This window comes from Electrophorus electricus, chromosome 1 (assembly GCF_013358815.1).
Source record: "Electrophorus electricus isolate fEleEle1 chromosome 1, fEleEle1.pri, whole genome shotgun sequence".
Taxonomy (NCBI): Eukaryota; Metazoa; Chordata; class Actinopteri; order Gymnotiformes; family Gymnotidae; genus Electrophorus; species Electrophorus electricus.
The window spans coordinates 5,872,070-5,892,500 of NC_049535.1; the positions used below are offsets into that span (position 1 = coordinate 5,872,070).

The 20,431-nt window shown below is 46.2% G+C and overlaps 1 protein-coding gene across 3 annotated transcripts in view; it reads right to left on the reverse strand.

Annotated features, from left to right (window-relative positions):
* The window catches only part of lrrk1 (leucine-rich repeat kinase 1), a 55,248-nt gene that overhangs the window by 23,741 nt on the left and 11,076 nt on the right, over positions 1 to 20,431 (reverse strand). For all 3 annotated transcript variants that reach the window (XM_035531811.1, XM_035531803.1, XM_035531804.1), the window contains exons 3-20: positions 17,938 to 18,109; positions 16,737 to 16,916; positions 14,830 to 14,978; positions 12,996 to 13,222; positions 11,967 to 12,094; positions 11,121 to 11,284; positions 10,814 to 10,951; positions 9,224 to 9,336; positions 8,984 to 9,054; positions 8,259 to 8,388; positions 7,835 to 7,947; positions 5,472 to 5,686; positions 4,124 to 4,288; positions 3,861 to 4,033; positions 3,613 to 3,733; positions 1,481 to 1,640; positions 714 to 990; positions 164 to 335 (exon numbers count right to left, since the gene is read on the reverse strand). In XM_035531811.1, the coding sequence (XP_035387704.1) occupies positions 164 to 335; positions 714 to 990; positions 1,481 to 1,640; positions 3,613 to 3,733; positions 3,861 to 4,033; positions 4,124 to 4,288; positions 5,472 to 5,686; positions 7,835 to 7,947; positions 8,259 to 8,388; positions 8,984 to 9,054; positions 9,224 to 9,336; positions 10,814 to 10,951; positions 11,121 to 11,284; positions 11,967 to 12,094; positions 12,996 to 13,222; positions 14,830 to 14,978; positions 16,737 to 16,916; positions 17,938 to 18,109 (2,868 nt within the window). The remainder of the gene's footprint in view (positions 1 to 163; positions 336 to 713; positions 991 to 1,480; positions 1,641 to 3,612; positions 3,734 to 3,860; positions 4,034 to 4,123; positions 4,289 to 5,471; positions 5,687 to 7,834; positions 7,948 to 8,258; positions 8,389 to 8,983; positions 9,055 to 9,223; positions 9,337 to 10,813; positions 10,952 to 11,120; positions 11,285 to 11,966; positions 12,095 to 12,995; positions 13,223 to 14,829; positions 14,979 to 16,736; positions 16,917 to 17,937; positions 18,110 to 20,431) is intronic.

Sequence of the window (20,431 nt, forward strand, 5' to 3'; positions counted from 1 at the left end):
TCGTTCTGTCCAAGCTCTTGACACCTCCGCCAGGTAATTAAGAGCTCCTGCGGTCATTGGTTACCTGGCTTAGGTGCGTGAGGAGCTGGAACAGAAGAGAAAAATGGACTGGATTGTAAGCCCTGGATCACTAGACCTCAGGGTGTGGCAGGCGTGCAATGACCTGCAGGTCCATCTGGTTGAGGCTGATGAGCATGCGGGCGATGAAGCGCTCCCAGAAGCCCGCCGGGACGAAGCTCATCTTAAAGTGCCGCTGGATGGTGTTGTTGCTCAGCTGGCGGAAGCCGTGGATGTCCATGGCAGGCTTGGGAGGCAACAGGTGTGGCAAGAGGTAGCTATGGGGGTGGACAAGTGCCATAAAACAGGTGAGGAAGCAGGGCAGCGTGAGCTAATGCCACAATGACGCTCAATTTGAAAGAGCTGGAGGACCATTAAAGATCTTAGAAGAAAGATCTCTTAAAGGTCGATTGTAAGTGCTGGTAACAGCATCATATTTGATTGTTTCATTTAAATAGATTTAGAAAATCACTTATAATAATCAGTTTCATCGCTGACCGAGTTTAATTAAAAAAAATCTTCAGTGAAACTATTTTCGGTTCAAGCAGTCAATGAATTGAGCATTTTTAAACTAGAACACGTGTTATAAGAAAAGTTGCAGCGCAGGTTGCCCGCTTGGGGGCGGCCAGCCGTGGGCCAGCGTGGTGGACGCCCACCTGTTACTCGCCACTGGGAGGGCGATCTCGAACTTGGTGAGGAACTGGAAGTACTGCTCCTCCGTCTGCCGGGTGAAGCCCGTGCCCACCAGGAGCATGCGTAGGTCCTCGGCCCGGATCACGCCATTGCGGGCCACGGAGCGCGAGCTCTTCAGGTGAACAATGCGTTCCAGACACTCGGCCAGCCACACGGCGTCCAGGAAGTAGAGCTTGCACAGACCGTGGCTGGTGTCGGGGAAGTGGAGCAGGGTGCCAGTCTCAATGAGGAAGTTGATGGCTGTTAGGGCAGGACGGGGAGACAGGACGCAGGAGGAAAGAGACATGGGGCCCGAAATGAACTCTTTTACAACGCGTCGGTGTCATTGGAAATAAAACTGACATGCATATCATTATGCAACATGATTAAAGCATTACGGATGACGTGATTATGTTGGTGATGGTCTCAGCCACAGATGCTTTACCCATCTGTAGATGAAGAGTTTGATATCTATAGTGCGTTAACCTGGCCACACTGTCAGGATGCTGCCAGTTGCTTTCTGATTGGCTAGCTGCACATCCACGTACACACACTTCCCTGCATCGTGGTCCAACGTGAATCAAAACTTTCAGAGCAAGATATATCAGTGTGACTGAAAAACAGTTTGTGAAGTCCATCGTGATCATTGATAGTGTCCCCTGCATCCAGGTGGCTAATAAAGCATCATTCAATATGTTACTGTTTCAGAAGCGGGCGACACACTGTTAAGTGAGTAGCAACCACGCATTACCCATCTGTAGGTCCTCGTAGTCTTTGATGTCACTGCTGGGGTTCTGCTCAATAACTTGGTCCAGCTCCAGGTCAGTCAGATACTGAACCTCATCTGCTGCGTCTCTCCTGTAGCGCTCAGCCAGCACAGCCTCCTGTAGCATCAGATAGCTTCTGGGGATCTGCTCCACAACCACAAACACGTGCATGCATGCACACCAGCACAAACATACATAAACATTAATAAACAGCTCTATAACATCAGGTCACATACCAACTGCCTTCAAGACCACAAGGGTTACTCCCATTCTGACAAAAACCCTCGACTGCTCTGTCATTAACATTTACTGACCAATAGAGCTTCTTTCTTTCATTCTGAAGTCTTTGAACCTTTTTTTTGTAACAAATCGTTGCTCTTTCTCACCTAGAACAGACTCCAGGATCCCAGCCAGTCCGGCTTCAAACCTGCTCACACACTACAGGAAACTGCCCTCACCGCAGTCTCAGAGAAACTTCATGCTGCCAGAATAGCTAATCTGTCATCTGTGCTTATGCACTTGGACCTTTCTGCTGCCTTTGACACAGTTAATCACAGTGTTCTTTTATCCATCCTCTCCAATCTTGGCATCACTGACATCACTGACTCTTCACTGGTGTCCCACAAGGATTAGTGCTTGGCCCTCTTCTCTTTTCTCTTTATACTCATTCACGTGGACAGCCAATATCCTCACATGACTTCTCCTACCACTTCTGCGTTGATGACACTCAACATATTTTCTCCTGCACTCCCTCAGATACTAAAATTTCAACATGGATCTCAGTATACCTGTCTGGTATCGCACCATGGATGGCTGCTTATCACCTGAAATGGAATGCCAGCAAGAAAGAGCTATTACATATTCCTAGTGATTCTTTGCTTCACTGAGATTTGGCCATCTCCTTTGAGAACTCACTTATCACACTGTCAGAAAAGGCAAAAAATCTGGGCACGGTCGTGGACAACCATCTATCATTCTCTGACCACTTTTACAACATGACCAAGACATGCCAGTTTCTCTTATATAACTTCCAGAGACACTGGTCATTTCTTTCCAGAGATGCCACTTGCTTATCTAGTCCTTTATCATCTCAAGACTGGATTACTGTGACTTACTCTTGGCAGGCCTCCCTGCACACACCACTAAACCCTTGCAGCTGATCCAGAATGCAGCTACATGAATCATATTCAATTTTTCTCCAAGTTCAGACAAAATCACTCCATTGCTGTTCCCTCTGTTGGCTTCCTATGGTTGCCCACAGCAGATTTAAAACCCTTGGCTACAAAGCGAAAATGACCCTGTTCCCTCCCACTCCCAGCTTATCTCACCCCGCACCGTATCTTCTTATAGCATAGAACCACTTGAGCCAGAGCCTCGAGACGTGCCTCAAGAGTCTTTTCTGTACTAGCACCCAGATGGTGGAATGTCTCAAACGTGGACTAAAAGACCCACTCGAAGAATCACTCTCGAAGAATGCACTCGAAGATTCACTCTTCCTACACTTAATTTTCTACCCACCCCCCCAAAAATATTGTATGTACTATGCACAGTCTAATGGTATCCTTAGACTCAGGCCTAGGATACTTGTATAAGGATTTGTTCCTTAGAGAAAACTTAGCATTATTATAAGTCACTCTGGACAAGGGTGTCTGCTAAATGCTGTGAATGTAAAAATATATCACAGTAGACATTAAAATACATGGTAAACAATAAAACACAATGAATCGATTTGGCAAGAAGTTTATAAATATGGTCTGAAAAACAGAATATGTGGATCACAAATGTACAATTTCCTGACATGGGTGTTCCGTATTACAGATGTGGGAATGCTGTGATTCCCTTACGGCAGAAGTACGGCGGAATACTGTCAACACCAGTTCTCTTAGCATATGGGCAGGGGATTTATCCTTCCTCAGTTATTTTGAGTCATTATTTTGAGTCATACACAACAGATATTGGTAACAGTATACTGTAACAGTAAAACTGGAATCTGTAGGATTACCAATTGCTCCTTGAATAGTGTTCATTAACACTGTTCCAAACTAAATAAGGATCACGTTACTTAGACACTTGACTCCATTATTATTTAAATGCAAGGGTTTGAGCAAGAACATACCAGTCTTCCCACCAGTCTGTGGCAGCTGGCGAGATTACTGATGTCCTTCATGGAGCAGGCCACCTGATATAACAGCCTCTTGAGCCCATCAAAGCCTTCCAGTGTCTTACACGACACCTCGCTGTCAGATACACGTGCACACGAGCACACACACACACACACACACACACACACACAGAGTGAACTTTTTCAGCTCAGTTCAAACGAATGCCTGTGGTTTGTCCCGGAGGTGCGACGCCGGTACTGACTGCAGGTGCTTCCAGGTAATGTCAGGGTAGCCGCTCGCCCTGGCCCCCGATGGCATCCTGCACAGTGCCAGGATGTAGGCGCGCAGTGTGGCAATTCGCTCCGTGCGGAACTTAGTGTCGATGAGGTCCAGGTGGGTACCAACCACCACCACGGCAGAGTTTGGGGCACGCGCCTGATGCACACACACAAACACAATTATATACAAACATTAGGCTTACTTTCAATGTGAAAATAGTTCATTAAAATCATTCTTCTTTCTGACCTCAATGTTGAGAAGCCAGGACTGCAGGTTAGCTACAGCCTCCTCTCCCAGGGCCAGGTTCCAGATGACCATGTATACAGCCTTGTCCGTGAAGAAACACTGGTTTATGGTGGACATGCTGGCCGGCCCGCCAATATCCCACACATTGAAGGACACGGAGTCGACCTGCTCATGTCAGACAATGACGAGCTACACTCAGGTTCTGCTAACACCTCACAACTTACAGCATTTCATTGCAAAAAGTGTAATGATATAATTTAATACTTCTATGATACATTGAAATCACAGTAGCAGAGGGGTGATGTGTAACAAAAAACGTTTATTTAGTTCTAGACACAGGTTGGATATTTATTCAATTATGACTCGTTATTTATAATTCAAGGTTGTATGGTTGTATATATTCAGTTGTTTCCAGGGAAGTGTGCAACTCGGCGGCGGGGGGTGGGGGTGGGGGTGGATGGGATGGGTTGGGTTGAGCAATTACTGATAAGGTCGCTCTTGAAAGCTAAACTATGAGTCATCATGCTGTGCAATTTGGAAGCCAGGAGGATGTGTTAGCTCATGTATCACTCAAGGCAATTTGCGAAACACATGTAACTTCATGGGAAAAATGTAAGAACTCATAACAAACCAATGTATCACTATTATAATGAATAAATAATGCGAAAAGGTAGAAGAATTAGTTGTAATATAATACAGACTAAGATTTTCTGTGAAGGTTAAACTAAACATGTGTGCATGTGAAGGTTAAACCAAGCAAAGAATTCTGTGAAGGTTAAACTAAGCATGACCATGAAGAAGAATGTTTCAGTGTGTGGATATGTGCAGTGAACACATCAGGAACAACTCCTCCATTTAAAAGCTTTGCTTTTAGAAAAGGGGGAAAAGATTTTGGAAAATAGTTTTTGTTTTATTGTCAATTAATCTCACAGAAAGACAGCAAATATGGCCTCTTTCTGAGAATAAGTGACTGGCTTCTAATGCAACTTTAACTTTAGTCAGCATTAGAAAACCATGCTAATGCTAAAACGTTTGAAAAAATTCACTAATTAACTCAATTTCACTTGCCCTACAGTGATCAAACTGTCAACAGAACTAGTAATAAATGATAAAAATATAAGTGTAAGCTAAGGAAAAGTTATTTTATTTTATCTTAAAGAGACATTCTAACATTGCACAGAGTGGATGAACGCTAATGTGTCAGGTGGAATCATGCAAATGAGCTCATGCTAACCAAAAAAAAGTCTTCTTTTTTTTTGGAACTATTGTTTTAATGTATTAACAGTATGCAAATGGACACTAGTCCCAAAGCAGACAGTAGGAAGGAATGTGTGTCCTCGCTCCTTACGCCAGACTTGACTCCACTGGGTCTCTCCAGATCCCAGGAGGAGGTGCGGATGCTGTGCTCCGAGGACAGGAAGGAAGAGGCCTTTCCGGTCTGCAGGACCTCCAGCAAGGAGCTCTTGCCTTGCCGTGGTGGACCTACCACCGGCATCTTGAGCAGCCTGCAGGGCTCAGCATGCCGCAGCTCCGCTCGCAGGAACGCCAGCACTGCCGCAGGGCCTGGCACATGCAAAGGAGAGAGGATCAGGGCCAAACAAACACGCACACACACACACACACACACACACACACACACACACACACGACCATCACGCGTGCACGCGCACATTAGGCAGTCCACTGCAAGTGAACATCTCTGTGCGTCCAAATTAAACCAAAGGAAAGCCGAGGTGGTGTCGGCTGTTGCCGATGACGCGCATGAAGAGCTGGCCACAGCTGGAGTGTGTTAAATGTCAGGCTGGAAGGCCATGTTGCCGTGGTTGCCGCATGTCGTCATCTCCTCTGGTGGCATGTCTCCTTTGCTGGTTACGCTGCTCCTCTAGAAGCACCCGTGTGGCACAAGGACGTCCTGATCTCAAAGTCCCCAGCCCTGTTCTCAAAGTCAACAGCTGTGATCATGTGTCACTTAGCTGGTTCTTTAAATGCAATTTCTGACCACCTGGCTTCCTGCTTGCTGCCAGGAGCTATCCACGAAGAGGGGGGCAGGAGCCAGACATAACCCACCCAGGAAAAATGTCTCTGGGCTGAGGGTAGCTCCGACACAGAGTGTTGGAGTAGGCTGAAATATGTCCGCATGAGGGATTCCGCTGCAGACATCTTACGTCTTCAGGGATTCTGATATGATAGCAGTACCCATGCTTTCGCAGCTTTTAGCCCATGTTTCGCAGCTTTTGTTAACAAGTTAAGATTATTAACTTAAATACATCTTTCTCCAACAGCAAAAAGCCTACCAAAAGCAGCTGAGTCCAGTCAATGGACATCAGCATCAGTAGTGCAGGTGGCAGTAGAACTGTTGGACTCCCCTGAGAGGAGCACCTGCAATATTAAATGCAGGAGTGACAATGTCCTCTTTTATGTACTGATTAAAAGACGCAGAGCAACGGAGAACGTTCACGGCCTGTTACATAGCAGGGTGGCGACACAAAAGAGCACAGTCATCTGCAAAAAAAAAAAAAAAAGTGTTCACTGTTGCCTGCAGGCGGCAGATGTTGAAAAGGTTCCCGTGGAGACAAAACTGAAGCTGTACTCAGTTCTCTTTCTGGAGTGAGCTGTGACACAGCCGAGTCACGAGAAAAAGTTTGGCTCACAGAGGAAAGTACACAACCCTGCTTCACCCCAGCACACAAACCTATATGCATGCGCACACACACATGCACGCCCACACACAGACCGACACACACACACACACACAGAAGGAGGAGTGGCACAGTGTACATTAGATCAGTGTGCTGGTATTTAGTTTCAAAAGATTAACTATAGTAATCAGACCTTTCAAAAAAATAAAAACACACAAAAACACTCTCATGTACAGACATGCACACAACCATGGAAGGCTTGGTATTTACAATATGCAACTGCATGTGTACAGGGAACACAGGCCATGGTCACAGCCTCTACGCTCCTTCATTTACCTGACGTGTTTTTCCAAAGCAACTTAGAATTTCAGCAACTTGTGGGTTAAGAGTCTTGCTCAGAAGCCCAACAGTGGCAGGCCTCAAAACAGCAACCTTTGCATTACAAGTCAAGCATCTTAACCACTGAGCTACCACTTCATCCACCCGGCACCTGAAAGGCCCTCCAACGCCTGCTCCCTGTCTGCTGTAAATGACAGCTTCATTTCCACAAGGAAAAAGTCTTTTTTTAACCACCTCCAATCTTTCAAACACTGGCAGATACCACAGATCTGAGACCCGTGACATTTTGCGAGCAAGACCCCGATGCGCAGGCCATGTCCTTCAGGGCGGGTCGAAATGAGGTGGCTGCAACATATGTAGGCCAGTGACTGTGTGCACATGCACGTGTGTGTGTGTCAGATGTGTGTGTGTGTGTGTGTGTGTACAAAACAATTTTCAGTGAAACCTTATGTAGCCTGTTGTTTCTGAAATGCTTCTGATATTTCAACCAATTAAACTGCATTAATACCAAGATGGACAATCACCGTAGAGCTCACTAAAGAAGAAAAAAAAACCAAAACAAATAAAATAAATAAAGCATCATAGACTTTTCATCTTAATTTTCCTCGGGTGGGTTTAATATCTGAACACTGGTGCAGAGGAAATGGGGGAACAGCTAATCTAGTAATCCCGATAAGATAGTGTGAATGAGCCCTCGTGACAGGCGAAGACAAGTGTGGCGTGACTGACATACCGTCCTTGGAGACGTCAGCGGGGACGTTGCTGATGTTCAGCCCCTCGATGTCCAGCTGCCAGAGGTTAGTGAGCTGGCCCAGATCAGCAGGGAGCTCCTGGATGCCTGGATTACTGTGGGGAGCATACTGACCAGGTTACTGGAACAGTCCAACCCAACAAGTTTACATTGCCAACCATTTGTATAATCTATTAGCTAAACTAGCATTGTCCGTTTAGTGCTGTGTTTTAACAAAGAAAACACATTTCTCAACATTCTGTGCTGTAATATTTACTTTTGTAGGTCCATGACAGTTATAACTTGTGATTCATGCTAGTCACAATTATTAGAGCAATTATTAGATTGCAGCATATGTGATTACAGAACACACAACAATGTAAACAAACTACATCTCCCTTGATTCCATGCCACAATGCCAACTCACTTGGACAGATAGAGCTCGGAGAGGTTTTTAAGGGCGCACACGGACAGAGGCACGCACTCCAGTTGGTTCTCGTTCAGTAAGAGCACTTCCAACGAATCCCGCAAGATGTCGGGAAACTGGACGGGACACGCTGCCAGGAGGAATCAGGAGAGAGTGAGGCAGTTAGTGCGACCAGACGCTGCTAGAACAGCAAAGTATAGCCATAGAAGGCAACAGAAAAGACACTGTGGTTATTGAATGGAAGGAGACAAAAAGCTTCCCTGCGCCTCGGCCAGCTAGAGTTACCGTCAGCTTCTGAAGTGGAAATGAAGGAGCCATGAAACTGGCGTTGGAAGGCTACTGCTAATATCATATAGCTCAACAAATATGGGTTTGTTTAATTACAGACACCAGTAGTTCAAAACAGAGATCAAAGGACTGCCATGTATGTGATTACCGTGTCCCATAGCCATACGCACTGGTGTCTATAATCGTGTTCACTAACCCTGAACCTTTCCTTATCTTAGGTGCCATTGGAAGTTATACAGCCGCCACAGTTACCATGACTGCTCCAAAATACTGTGCAGCCTCTGTGCTTCACCACAGGTTTGTTGCCATAGCAATTTCTTTCCCATAATATCTTAACCACGCCACTTTCACTATGACGCTGTAATTACTGTGTGGCTTTATTATAGCGTGGCTGTGCTGGAGAGCACCTCCTCTAGGGACAGAGAAGGTTAATGTACCTGGTTCTGGGTCCCTGCGATTCCATGTGGTTAGAAAGGCAAGCTTCCTGGTCTTGGTACTCTCCTCAGTCCTGTAACCAATAGCATTTAAAAACATAACTGTAACTTCAGATCATCGGTATTTAGGATTATGAGGATTCAGTCATGGTCCAGATTAACAGAGCGGATGTCAGTGGTCAGGATGTGCAGATATGTGAGTACACGTGTGTGTGTGTGTGTGTGAGAGAGAGAGAAACCTACTTCCCCAGCTGGTTCCTGGACAGGTCCAGTGTTCTGAGTTGTGAGCATTTCCATTTGGTGGGAGCAGGCAGAGTCGCAATCTGATTCCCACACAGCTTCAGGGAGATGATAGCCTGGAGCAACCACACACATACACACGTACGCACTTATGTCTATCTGGCACTGTAAGAACCTGTACATATGCACTTTATGGAAAGCACTTCTCAGATCAGCAGAAGAGAGAGACTTTGTATCTGCAGACACCCACATGGTGCAACAGTCCTTCAGAATATAACCCCCCCTCCACCGGCAACCCACAGAGAAAACGCACCCAGTTTTCCTTTGAATGCACAGCAAAGATGTCTAACACCATGCTTCATGAACAAGCTTGCCCTGCTAAAGCCCAGTGGCTCTGTGTTTAATTTCGCTAGCAGGCCAACATGGGAGCTTGTCAACGTCTGGAATTTACAGTCCCTACCAGATAGGTTCAAACTACTCAAGCATTAAATTGAAATGCTGGAAATTTGGAATGGAGATTTAAAATGTTGGAAATGTCATTCCCTTATCGTTCTCTGATAACTTACAAGAGTGGCACGACGGTTAATGAAATCTCAGATACGCCAACGTGCTTTGTATTGCTTGATATAATTCCAGGTCACCTGGATCACCGAGCTGCAAGAGACCCACCCCCTCTATTCTGAGGAAAGCAACATTCTGACTAAATGCGTACCACATCGGATGATATTTCCGGAACTGTTTATGGAGGCTCTCTGCCAGCTTGCTCATCTATTGTCCGCATCCACTAACTGACGCTCACACCCATTCCAGCTGGAGCAAAGCACTGCCAGACGTGCAAACAGTGATTCCGTTTTCTCCAGTCAAAAACAGTGCGACATGAAACAAACAAACAAAAAAGAACGCTTCTTCCTTCGCGCGTTGTCCCATTTTAACTTGAGAATTCAGACACGGCTCGGTGGGCAGCTACTGGTTTCTCAGGTGGCCCTGGCGGAAGCGGTTAACGTCCGGAGGTTGGTATGATCGTGCCGGTGCGTTCACACCTGTTCACACAGTGCGATCACACCCGCAGACTCTGCGGCCTCACTGCGAAACTGGGACCGTGCGACCATCTTCTGGACCGCTTCAGTCTGTCCCCATAGAACCTGACCTAACTGTGTCTGACGTCGGCGCAAACATTAGTGGCATCCGGCTCTGTGAGTTTATTCACGCTCGGATTGAACCGATTTTTTTTCCCTCAGCATAAAGTTTAGAAAAGAACTAATGGAAAATCCTTAAAATGCCACAGGAAGTCAAATCATGCCACGGAAACATCCATCGCCGCCACCACGGACTAAACAAAGAAAGAATATTCACTGCCCTTGCCAGATGCATCTGAAACACACGGCCATGACAGCAACGCCATCATGAGGAGGAAAGGAGAATTACAATGGCCAACAAGTACAATGAACGTCACTCAAAATTCAGTTGCTCTGCCGAACTTCGGATAGCCAGTCTCCTTCCAAGGTTGATCTATCTAAACAGCTGTGTGATTGCTCTCTCACGCGCAGACCACCCTACTCGGGGTCAGATACGAGTTGAGTTGCTCTTTGTCACCTCAAGCTCAAATATGTAGGAGGGTAGTTCCGTCAGGGCGTTCTCGGAGAAGTCCACCTCCTTCAGGTGGGTCCTCCAGAAGATGGAGATGGTGTCGGGGAGGCTCCTGATCTGGTTGTTCGCTGCCTTGCAGATTTTCTACAAAAAAAAAAGAAAAAAAAAAGAAAAAAGAAGAAGTTTATGCTAAGGATGGCGATGGGACGCTGATACTGAGTTAGGTGGCAGGTCTAAGTGAAAACGATGCCATTTTGTCTGGGCTGGCGGGGGTGGTGATTGTGTAGGTGGGTGCGGGAAGGCAGCACCGCACCAGCGGACAGGCCCAGGGGTCCGGGAAGTGACCCAGATTGTTGCTGCTGACGTTCAGGCTGCTGAGGGACTTGAAGCGGTTCAGTACAGCAAAGGGGAGGTCAGTCAGACAGTTACTGGACACGTCCAGCTCCTGTAGCCGCCGCAGGCCTATCCAGTTGGTGCCTGCCGGGAGAGACAGACAGGCGGAGAAGTGGGGATGGGATAGGAGGAGAGCAGGAGAGGGAGAGAGGGAGAGAGAGAGAGAAAAAACGCATGTGAGCAAGAGAGACAGAGAGAGAGAGAGCGCATGGGAGTGAGAGAGAGAGAGACAAAGACAGAGAGAGAGAAAGAGTGAGAGAAGGAAAGAACGCATGTGAGCAAGAGAGAGAGAGCATGTGAATGAGACAAAGAGACAGAGAGAGAGAGAGAGAGAGAGAGAGAGAGAGAGAGAGAGAGAGAGAGAGAGAGAGAGAGAGGGATAGACTGCAATCACCACATTTGCTCACAGCTCATTGCTCCATCACTGTTCTAATGTACACTTGTTTTCACAACAGCAACTCTGAATGTATCAGCTTGCTGCACACCAGATCTGCTGTGGATGGACAGCCATAACCCCCTGCAGCTGCCTAAGGCAACTGAACCGTTATGCAACCACACACTTTCTAAAAAGCTTTACGAAGAAATCAGATCTAGCTCCACTGCCTCCAGCTCCTCTTAATTGGCAGCCCATCCCATTTTACTTCACGTAGTCGGCTTCTGTAAATGACCAGCTCCACAATGAACAGTGACTGCGTGAGTGGATGTGAGGCAGGTTATGACGAATTCCGACGAGCTCGCCCATGCGCACGTGTGTGTACGGACGTACCGTTGGGGATATCGAAGAGGATGACAAGTTTATTCTTGGTGGCAGAAATCCTCTGGACCTGGCCGAGATGCAGCAAGCCGGCTGGGAGGCTGTCCAGCTCATTCTCACACAGATCGACCTGGGAGAGTCTTCAGAGGACATGCAGGGAACCCCACAGAGAGGGGGTGAGAGGGAAAGAAGGAGAGAGGAAGAGAGGGAGAGATGGGAGAGAAAGATATTACATTACTCAGTAGGATGATTAGGGCCGCAAAAGAGGCCGAAGTCTCAAAGTGAAGAACATTCTGACCGTGCTCTGTGTAGTCGAGTATCAGAGAACATGAAACACAGCACACTGGAGAGGAAGACAGGAAAACGTGGACAGTGTGTTCAGCCATGTGTGTGTGCTCTCTCTGTCTGGACTGAGTGTGTGTGTGTGTGTGTGTGTGTGTGTGTGTGTGCTCTCTCTGTCCGGACTGAGTGTGTGTGTGTGTGCTCTCTCTGTCCTGACTGAATGTGTGTGTGTGTGTGTGTGTGTGTGTGTGCTCTCTCTGTCCTGACTGAGTGTGTGTGTGCTCTCTCTGTCCTGACTGAGTGTGTGTGTGTGTGTGTGCTCTCTCTGTCCTGACTGAATGTGTGTGTGTGTGTGCTCTCTCTGTCCTGACTGAGTGTGTGTGTGTGTGTGTGCTCTCTCTGTCCTGACTGAGTGTGTGTGTGTGTGTGTGCGCTCTCTCTGTCCTGACTAAGTGTGTGTGTGTGTGTGTGCTCTCTCTGTCCTGACTGAGTGTGTGTGTGTGTGTGTGTGTGCTCTCTCTGTCCTGACTGAGTGTGTGTGTGTGTGTGTGTGCTCTCTCTGTCCTGATTGAGTGTGTGTGTGTGTGTGCTCTCTCTGTCCTGACTGAGTGTGTGTGTGTGTGTGTGTGCTCTCTCTGTCCTGACTGAGTGTGTGTGTGTGTGTGTGTGCTCTCTCTGTCCTGACTGCTTTAGGCTAGTAGGTACAGCTGAGCCTGTTTTCATCCTGCTAAAATGACCCAGTGCTGCGTGGGGCTCTACCTGGAGCAGATGATCTCCTGGGAGGAATGGGGTGTGGGCAGCTCTTTGAGCTGGTTGTGGGAGACGTTGAGGCTGTGGAGGTGGATGAGGCCCCAGGGCACCACCGAAGGCAGTGAATTCAGGTTGTTGTGGGACAAATCCAGCACTGTGATTCTGGATGACACGTCCAGGAACCAGTCCAGCTCCAGCCACTGCAGCTTTAGTTTTGACCAGTGCACACTCAGGGGCTGGAAACCCATGTGTCACACATGTACACACACACACTCACACACACACACACACACTCACACACACACGCGCACACACACACACACACACGCACGCACACCTCTTCATTTCAGTGTGCAATTTAAAATACATATTTAAAAGACTCAAATCTTAGCAAATGCATGAATTGTCCTCTAAGGCATAAACAAGTGTGCCGGTTTCCAACAAATGTAGATATGAAACGGTATTTTGCAAGGTGTGCTTTCACCTTTAGGAAACACAATTTGAAAACCTCTAATGACCAATCTGTTTACATAATCCATTAACTGAAGCAGCGCTCACATACAGATGCCATTCCTGCCACCAGCACACACACACACAAAACACACACACACAGACACACACACGCACACACGTGCACACACACACGTGCACACACCGACACATGCACACGCGAGCGCGCACACACGCGCGCGCACGCACACATATGCACGGACGCACATGCATACACACACACACACACGTGCACACACACACACACACACACACATGCATGCACAGACGCATGCACACGTGCGCGCACACGCGCACGGACACACATGCGTACACACGCGCGCACACACACACACACACACACACACTCAATGAGGATAGATGTAAGAGTACTTATTTATGCAGTGTGATAGGCTGTTACATCCTCCCTCAGTAGAAATAAATGTAATGTCAGTCAGTCAAGCTTTGCTTGAGCTACCAGCTCTGAAAATTAGAGAAAACTGAGTGGAACCAGCGAGTGGCACAAAAGTAAACTCGCAATATCCTCTAAAGCTGAGGAAATTGTTGACAAAAAACACATTATCAGTGATAACGGAAGTTGTTTGGATATCTGAAAAATGAATACAGATTAGCAAAGATGGTCTGCAAAATATGTCATGGCTCAGAGCAAACCAAGATGGATAATGCATCAAACCCATTCCACGGTATGAAAATGCACCCCATGTTAGCAGCGCTAGAGGTCTTTTGTGGCCATTGACCCATATGAAAAGCGATTAAAGGTGAGCAAGGACGTAACAAGCACAGATGCAGCATAGTGACGTAATGGTTTACAGTGTTTACATCTTGCTTTCTTTACACAGATTTCATTTGAGATGTAAAACTAGTACATAGTATTTATTATTTTGTTAAAATAAAGCTAAGGCAGACAAAGCATGTTAAATGTTTACATTACATTCTATTTTAGTAAATAAGCAATATTCTGACATTTAACTAATGGACCTCCTGGTTTTACACATATTTGTGCACAGTAACACCCAAACCTGTTTCACTGGGGAAGTGTTTCTCAGAGCAGTTTGTGTGTGTGTTTGTGTGTGTGTGTGCCGTTCTGAGCTCTCAGCATGAGTCTTATACCTTATCTCAATCTCACACATCCTTTACAAATCCAACAGTTCAAAAATACAGTGCACACATTCTTCAAACACATGCACTGTTGTGTTACAGCCAAGCAACTTTCACAGTTCCAAGCATATCGAAGATTGCCTCTTGCAATTAAAAATATATCTCAAAAAAGTAAGAATTCGGATCCTGCGCTACTGTACCAAGTGGTACTGTGAAGCAGTAGACGTGGGCTTACTTGCTGAATTTTCCTGTCGCACTGCATGTCTTTGTCCTCCAGGAGGCGCTGTCTGAGCAGCTGCCGGCTGAACTCGGCGTGGTCCATCAACGTGTACGACGAGAAGCCAGCGCCATTCTCCAGCAGAAAGGCGGCTATCTCCTTATTTCCTTAGGAGAGACACAACATACACTAGGACTTCCTCTCGCAGCTAGATGACAGGAAGCGCACGGCTCTCTTGCTCTCTGTCTCTAGCGCGTTAAAGAGGAACCGTTCCTTATGCCAGTGGGATGTGAGCAGGAAAATTAGGTTGCGGGTGAAAATCCCCCCCGTTTTTGGTCCCGGTCTCACCAAATTGCAACCGGAAGGGAAGCGACACACACAAGGGCTAATAAACTAGAACTTTCTACAATGTTCCGCATTCTAAGCGGGTATATCTGAACTGAGCGGCTTGCTTATTTATCTTCTTGGCACAGTTATAACCTGACCTAAATGATATAATGATATGTTAATAAACATTTTAGAGTTCATAGTGAGGTGGCTACGCGAGTTTACATGAGCTACAAACGATCACAAACACAACAGATCATAAAGCGCGATTTCGTCCATCGTTTAAGACATACTGTGCTGCGTAAAAAGTGTGTCTACCCTGAATATTTAGTCGCCACTTCCCCGCTTTATTGGCACTGACTTCACTACTTTAGCAGCTCCTTCCAGATGTACTGACTTCAATGGCTTTACGTTTAATGGCCTTGAGACTCTCTTTTGATTGGGCAAACCTAGACCATGTCGTACATGCTGCAACAGAATTCTACAGTGAAGAGCAGATGTTTAAAACTCTTTTTATACAGCAGAGCGGTTCACACTCACACCTGACTCCAAATTTTTCTCTTCAAAAGAGATCATTTTCCTAGAGGTTCAAACTTGTTTTCCAATTAACTCACTTTAATTAATATCCCTTTTACACTTTTAGATATACCTTGATTGTTTACACCATATCTTCAAAAAGATATTGCAATGTAACATACTTTGTATGTCGTTTTATTTAAAGAAGGACAGAAGAACAGGAGTCAAAAACCCGGGTCATTCAAAAGCGTTTGTGAACAACTCCTGGCATAATTCTTTGCAATGCCATTAAGGAACCGCTTGCCGTTTCTGGGTACGTGCTCGGTATGTGCTTCTGCTCTTCACGGCCGCTCTGAAACCTCTCATCTGTCTGTCTCTTCCCATCCTATCTCAAAGCTCACCTTTTTGGTTACACAAGCCTCCATTCCCCAGCCCAACTGTGCTACTTCAGCTTTTGGGCCTGCCTAACGGTATAGACTCTCTCGCTTCGCTGACTCTACTGCAGGGAGATCTGCCTGTACGTTCACAGGCAAACATCCACATGTGCAGTCAAACGTGAAATCACCCCGAGGCCTGACATCACTCAGCCATGCTGCACAAGTTGGGCACCTAACACCAATGTTTCACACCCAGCAATTCAAAACTGGTAAAAGGAAACATGTATAATCCCACAGTGCCTTTTCTTTTCTGTTAAAAGATTGCAGCTCTTACACTGATAAAATAATAATTAAACGAACTAGTCGGTAGAATTTTTGCACGTGCCAAATACGATGCAAAGGAAATATAAATAGTATGGTACAATAAGTTATTTGTAGTAAGTGTTTATACTGTATTTCTGATTCATAGACACATTTGTTTCATGGGGCGACAGCGTCACACACTCACACTTGTGTGTAGTTTGCAGGCTCTTTGCTTGGTTTTCCACCATGAAGAAAAGGCGTTCTTGTGGTGAATATTTTATTAGCACAAGCAAATGGGTTTGGAACCTAACTGCACATCAATCAGCCCAGAAATAACCAGCAACCAAGGGAAGTAAACTGGACGGACATCCCCTTTAAGAAGTGCGTTTGGTGTTAAAGCACCTGCTCTGGCTGCAGCATACAGTGGCAGGCCAGTGATGACGGCGAAGTCGTCGATACGTGCGCCACACTCATCCGTGTCGGCCTGGTAACCAAGGACCAGGAGCTTCACCACCTCGAAATGGCCCCTCTGACACGCCGTAGCCAGAATCCAGTTCAGCAGATCCTTGTGGATACAAGGGCCTGCGAAGATCGAGAGACAGAGAGGGGGGGCTTTAGACTCCAGCACATGCCTGATTTGCCCCAACAAGCCCAAAAATCTAGCCTCCAATTGGCCACTTCCTCCAAAAATTAAATGGCAGACATGCAACACAACACTTCCTGACCAAAACACTACTCATGGAAGACGCCTATGGGCTTGCTTTAATTAATGCGCCTTTTATACTTTCACATTCTTCATAAGGTTAATAAAGTTAAGGCACAATGTTGAGGCATTTCATTTGATCCCTGCTGTCTTGACCTTGTTGAACATCTTCCAGTTAAAAAAACTGGATGTTGCAGATCCACATTCCAAAGCTCCAGGTTATGCCAGACTGGAATGTGGTGAGGCACTTTTTAATACAACAAGTCAGAATTAAGATTTTTCATAAGCCTCCACACATGCTGACATGTTTTAGCAGGAGCTTCAATGACATGACAGCCTGGGCCAGTAACTCTTGCTGCAGTGAGTCTGCTGTGGTCCATCTAGGGTGCATGCACCAAAACTTGCTGTCGCTGGTGGCGAGGTCTTTGGGCGGCTGTAACCCCACGGCTGTAACCCTGCACTTCAGCAAGGCATGTGGCAGACCAGAGGGTCAGCAAAATGAACGACTGAGTTACTCTTCAAGTTAAAGGGCTACGGTTGGACAGTCCTGCGTGCTAAACGTCTGGCCTTTGTCAACTGTCACCAGGAATGAGAACGAGTGCTCTGGTTGAGTAATATGTCCTTCAGGTCGGCCTGGACATGGCTGACAGCAAAAGAGTGAACAGAAGCTGTTTCTGTACCTCTGACAGGGGTTGTACCGCCAGGCCCCAGGTTGTGCCGTCACCGGCTCAGATCTCGACAGGATGACAGACAGGATGCAGAGTCCAGCAGTGCAATGTGGTTTTGGAGGGGTGTATGTCAGCACTCATGCGGAATGGAGTCTAGCAGTGCAGTGTGGGTCTGTTTGCGGGTGTGTGTGTGTATGTGTGTGTGTGTGTGTGTATGTCTGTCAGCACTCACGTGGGATGGAGTCCAGCAGCTCCTGGACCACCGCGTGATGGCCATAATGAGCGGCCAGGATGGCTGGGTTCTCCTTGCTGGGTTCCTGGGGGAGCTGGACCCGAGCATCCATCAGCAGGAACCGAACACTCTTCACATCTCCATGCTCACTGGCCACACTCAGAAGCTGCAGCTGCAGGGAACACACACACACACATGCACAAATAAAAACACACACGCGCATGTACACACGTGCACATGCGCACACACAAGACACGAAATGGAATCTGTATCGATGTAACAGTAGCCTTAATCTCAAGATACAGCCAAATCAAGGCTTGTTCTATTGACTGGAGTTAATCTGATTAGTGATGTTTACCGCGATGTTTAATGGCCTTTATGACAGCAGACGCTAACTGATTTGTAATCGATTTGTGCTTTTCCAGAAGGGGATGTCTGACTGCAGTTCGGTGGTACACAACACCATGTGTCTACTAACTGGAAAACCTGAAACACTGGAAGACCAGCACTAGTGAAATTGCTATTTACACAGACAAATGCACAAATGTACAGCTGTACAAATGTTATGCTTTCCAGCATAAAGCGCAAGTCTACATGTGTATGTACATTTGTGACCACAATAGTATTATTAATGTTTTGCTTATCAAGCATTCAAGTTAGTCAGATTTCTTTGTTCATCATGGAGCTTCACTTGGAACGTAAAAGAACGTAGAAGAATGTCTATCACCAGACCAAAAACGGAGGAGCAAACAGCCACTAGATGGCAACATCACTTTCCAATTTACATTTCTAAAATTTGGCAGATGCTCTTCTCCAGATACACATATTTATCTGTATGAGGGTGTGTGTGTATCACACACATGACCTTACTACCTTGCCCTGCCTGCTCTACAACATGTTAGTCATCACCAAACGTGATTTGTTTCTTATTTTCCTGCTCAGCTTCTTTAAACATGAACAACAAATAATGTTTCAGATTAAGAGTTTGCGTTGGGTACAGGGAGTTTTCACACTCTAGTGCTGTTGTCATTGACAGTGACACCAGCATTTGATCTATGGATAAAATGTCTTCTAACATCATGTTAAAATAACCTGTCCAAAAAAAAACTAAAACAAACGGAAGCCTAATTATTAAGTAATGCCACTTTGAATTTCATTAAGAGGCAGGTTAGACCTCGTATGTCTATATGACGTATCCTATCATGTGTCTATCCTGACGTTCAACAGCTGGGGTTTGAAAACACTCTCCACTGTGCAGGCATACTCTTTCTACACATTACCATTGTGCATAGTGCACGGTCTATATGCTCGGCACTAAAGTGGAAGTGAGCACTTCCCCCGTTTCTCTTCATTCTGGCTCACACAGGTCAACAGTTTCCAAGCCCTGAAGCATCTATTTAGCCCCACGCCATGTATCCCTGTTTCAGTCATATCCTGAATTAGAACCCTGCGTCCTAATCCAGGGTCCTATTCCAGGCTCCCAATCCAGGGTCTAATACAAGGTCCAATGGACTGATGGGAAATAGCAGTAAGTAGAACCAAAACTGATAGGGGCACGGACTGAGTGGAGATATGAAACTCGCCTCTAGTGTGAAGCCTTCTTGTGGGTGGGTAGGAAAAAGATTCAAACACTCCTTGTTTCGATCCGTCCTAGTTGGCTGAAGGAACTGAATACCGCCACGAGCTGATGTCAGCAGGGGTGCTACGTCCGTAACCGATCTGCACAGAAGCTTGAAGCGCTGACAGACTGATAGTGGAGGGATTATTCTGAAGTCAGCACACTGGCACAGAGGCTCGGGTGCAGCAGCTCACTAAATGGCTCGTTAGGGCGGCGGTGTGGGAGAGCTGTCCTCCTTTGCGGGACCAGTAAAAGCTCAGGACCCTATTTTTGTTGGACAGTGGCAGGAAGGCAGTCCATGGCCTTCAGATGCATCTATAGTCTCCTTAAAGTGAACACCTCTCAGAAACACAAAGGAGCGCATTGTGATGAATGTTGTTTGATTACCTTCCTTATCAGACTGTAACTAGAGCCATAACAAAGAATGAGGTCATGCAGTAGGCTTTATAAAGTGGATGTGGACAGGATTATTCCACTATGCACTTTGCTGAAATTAAAATTAAATGTTAAACCTAAAAAAAAAGAAAGAAAAGAAACCTGTACTTGTTGCAAGCAGATTTTCTGGAAATGCACTTTTAAGCTTATTGCTTTTGAGAAGTCAAAACCATAACACAGTAGAATGTAGTGTGCTGTTGGGTGGTTGCTTACTGCATTACCCAGGCCAAACCTGGCGTGCGGCGCACTGCGAATGTCTCCTGAGTCCATGGTATTACAGACACTATGGACTCAGCCTTCAAAGCAAATGGCCATGCATTACAAGCCATCAGCCAAGCCTCCCTAACCCTTAGCTTGCCTTGCAGTGTAGTTGGTGCAAAATGTTTTCATTTTAGAACTTTTTTCAGAACATTTTAGTATTATAAGACACTATAATATATG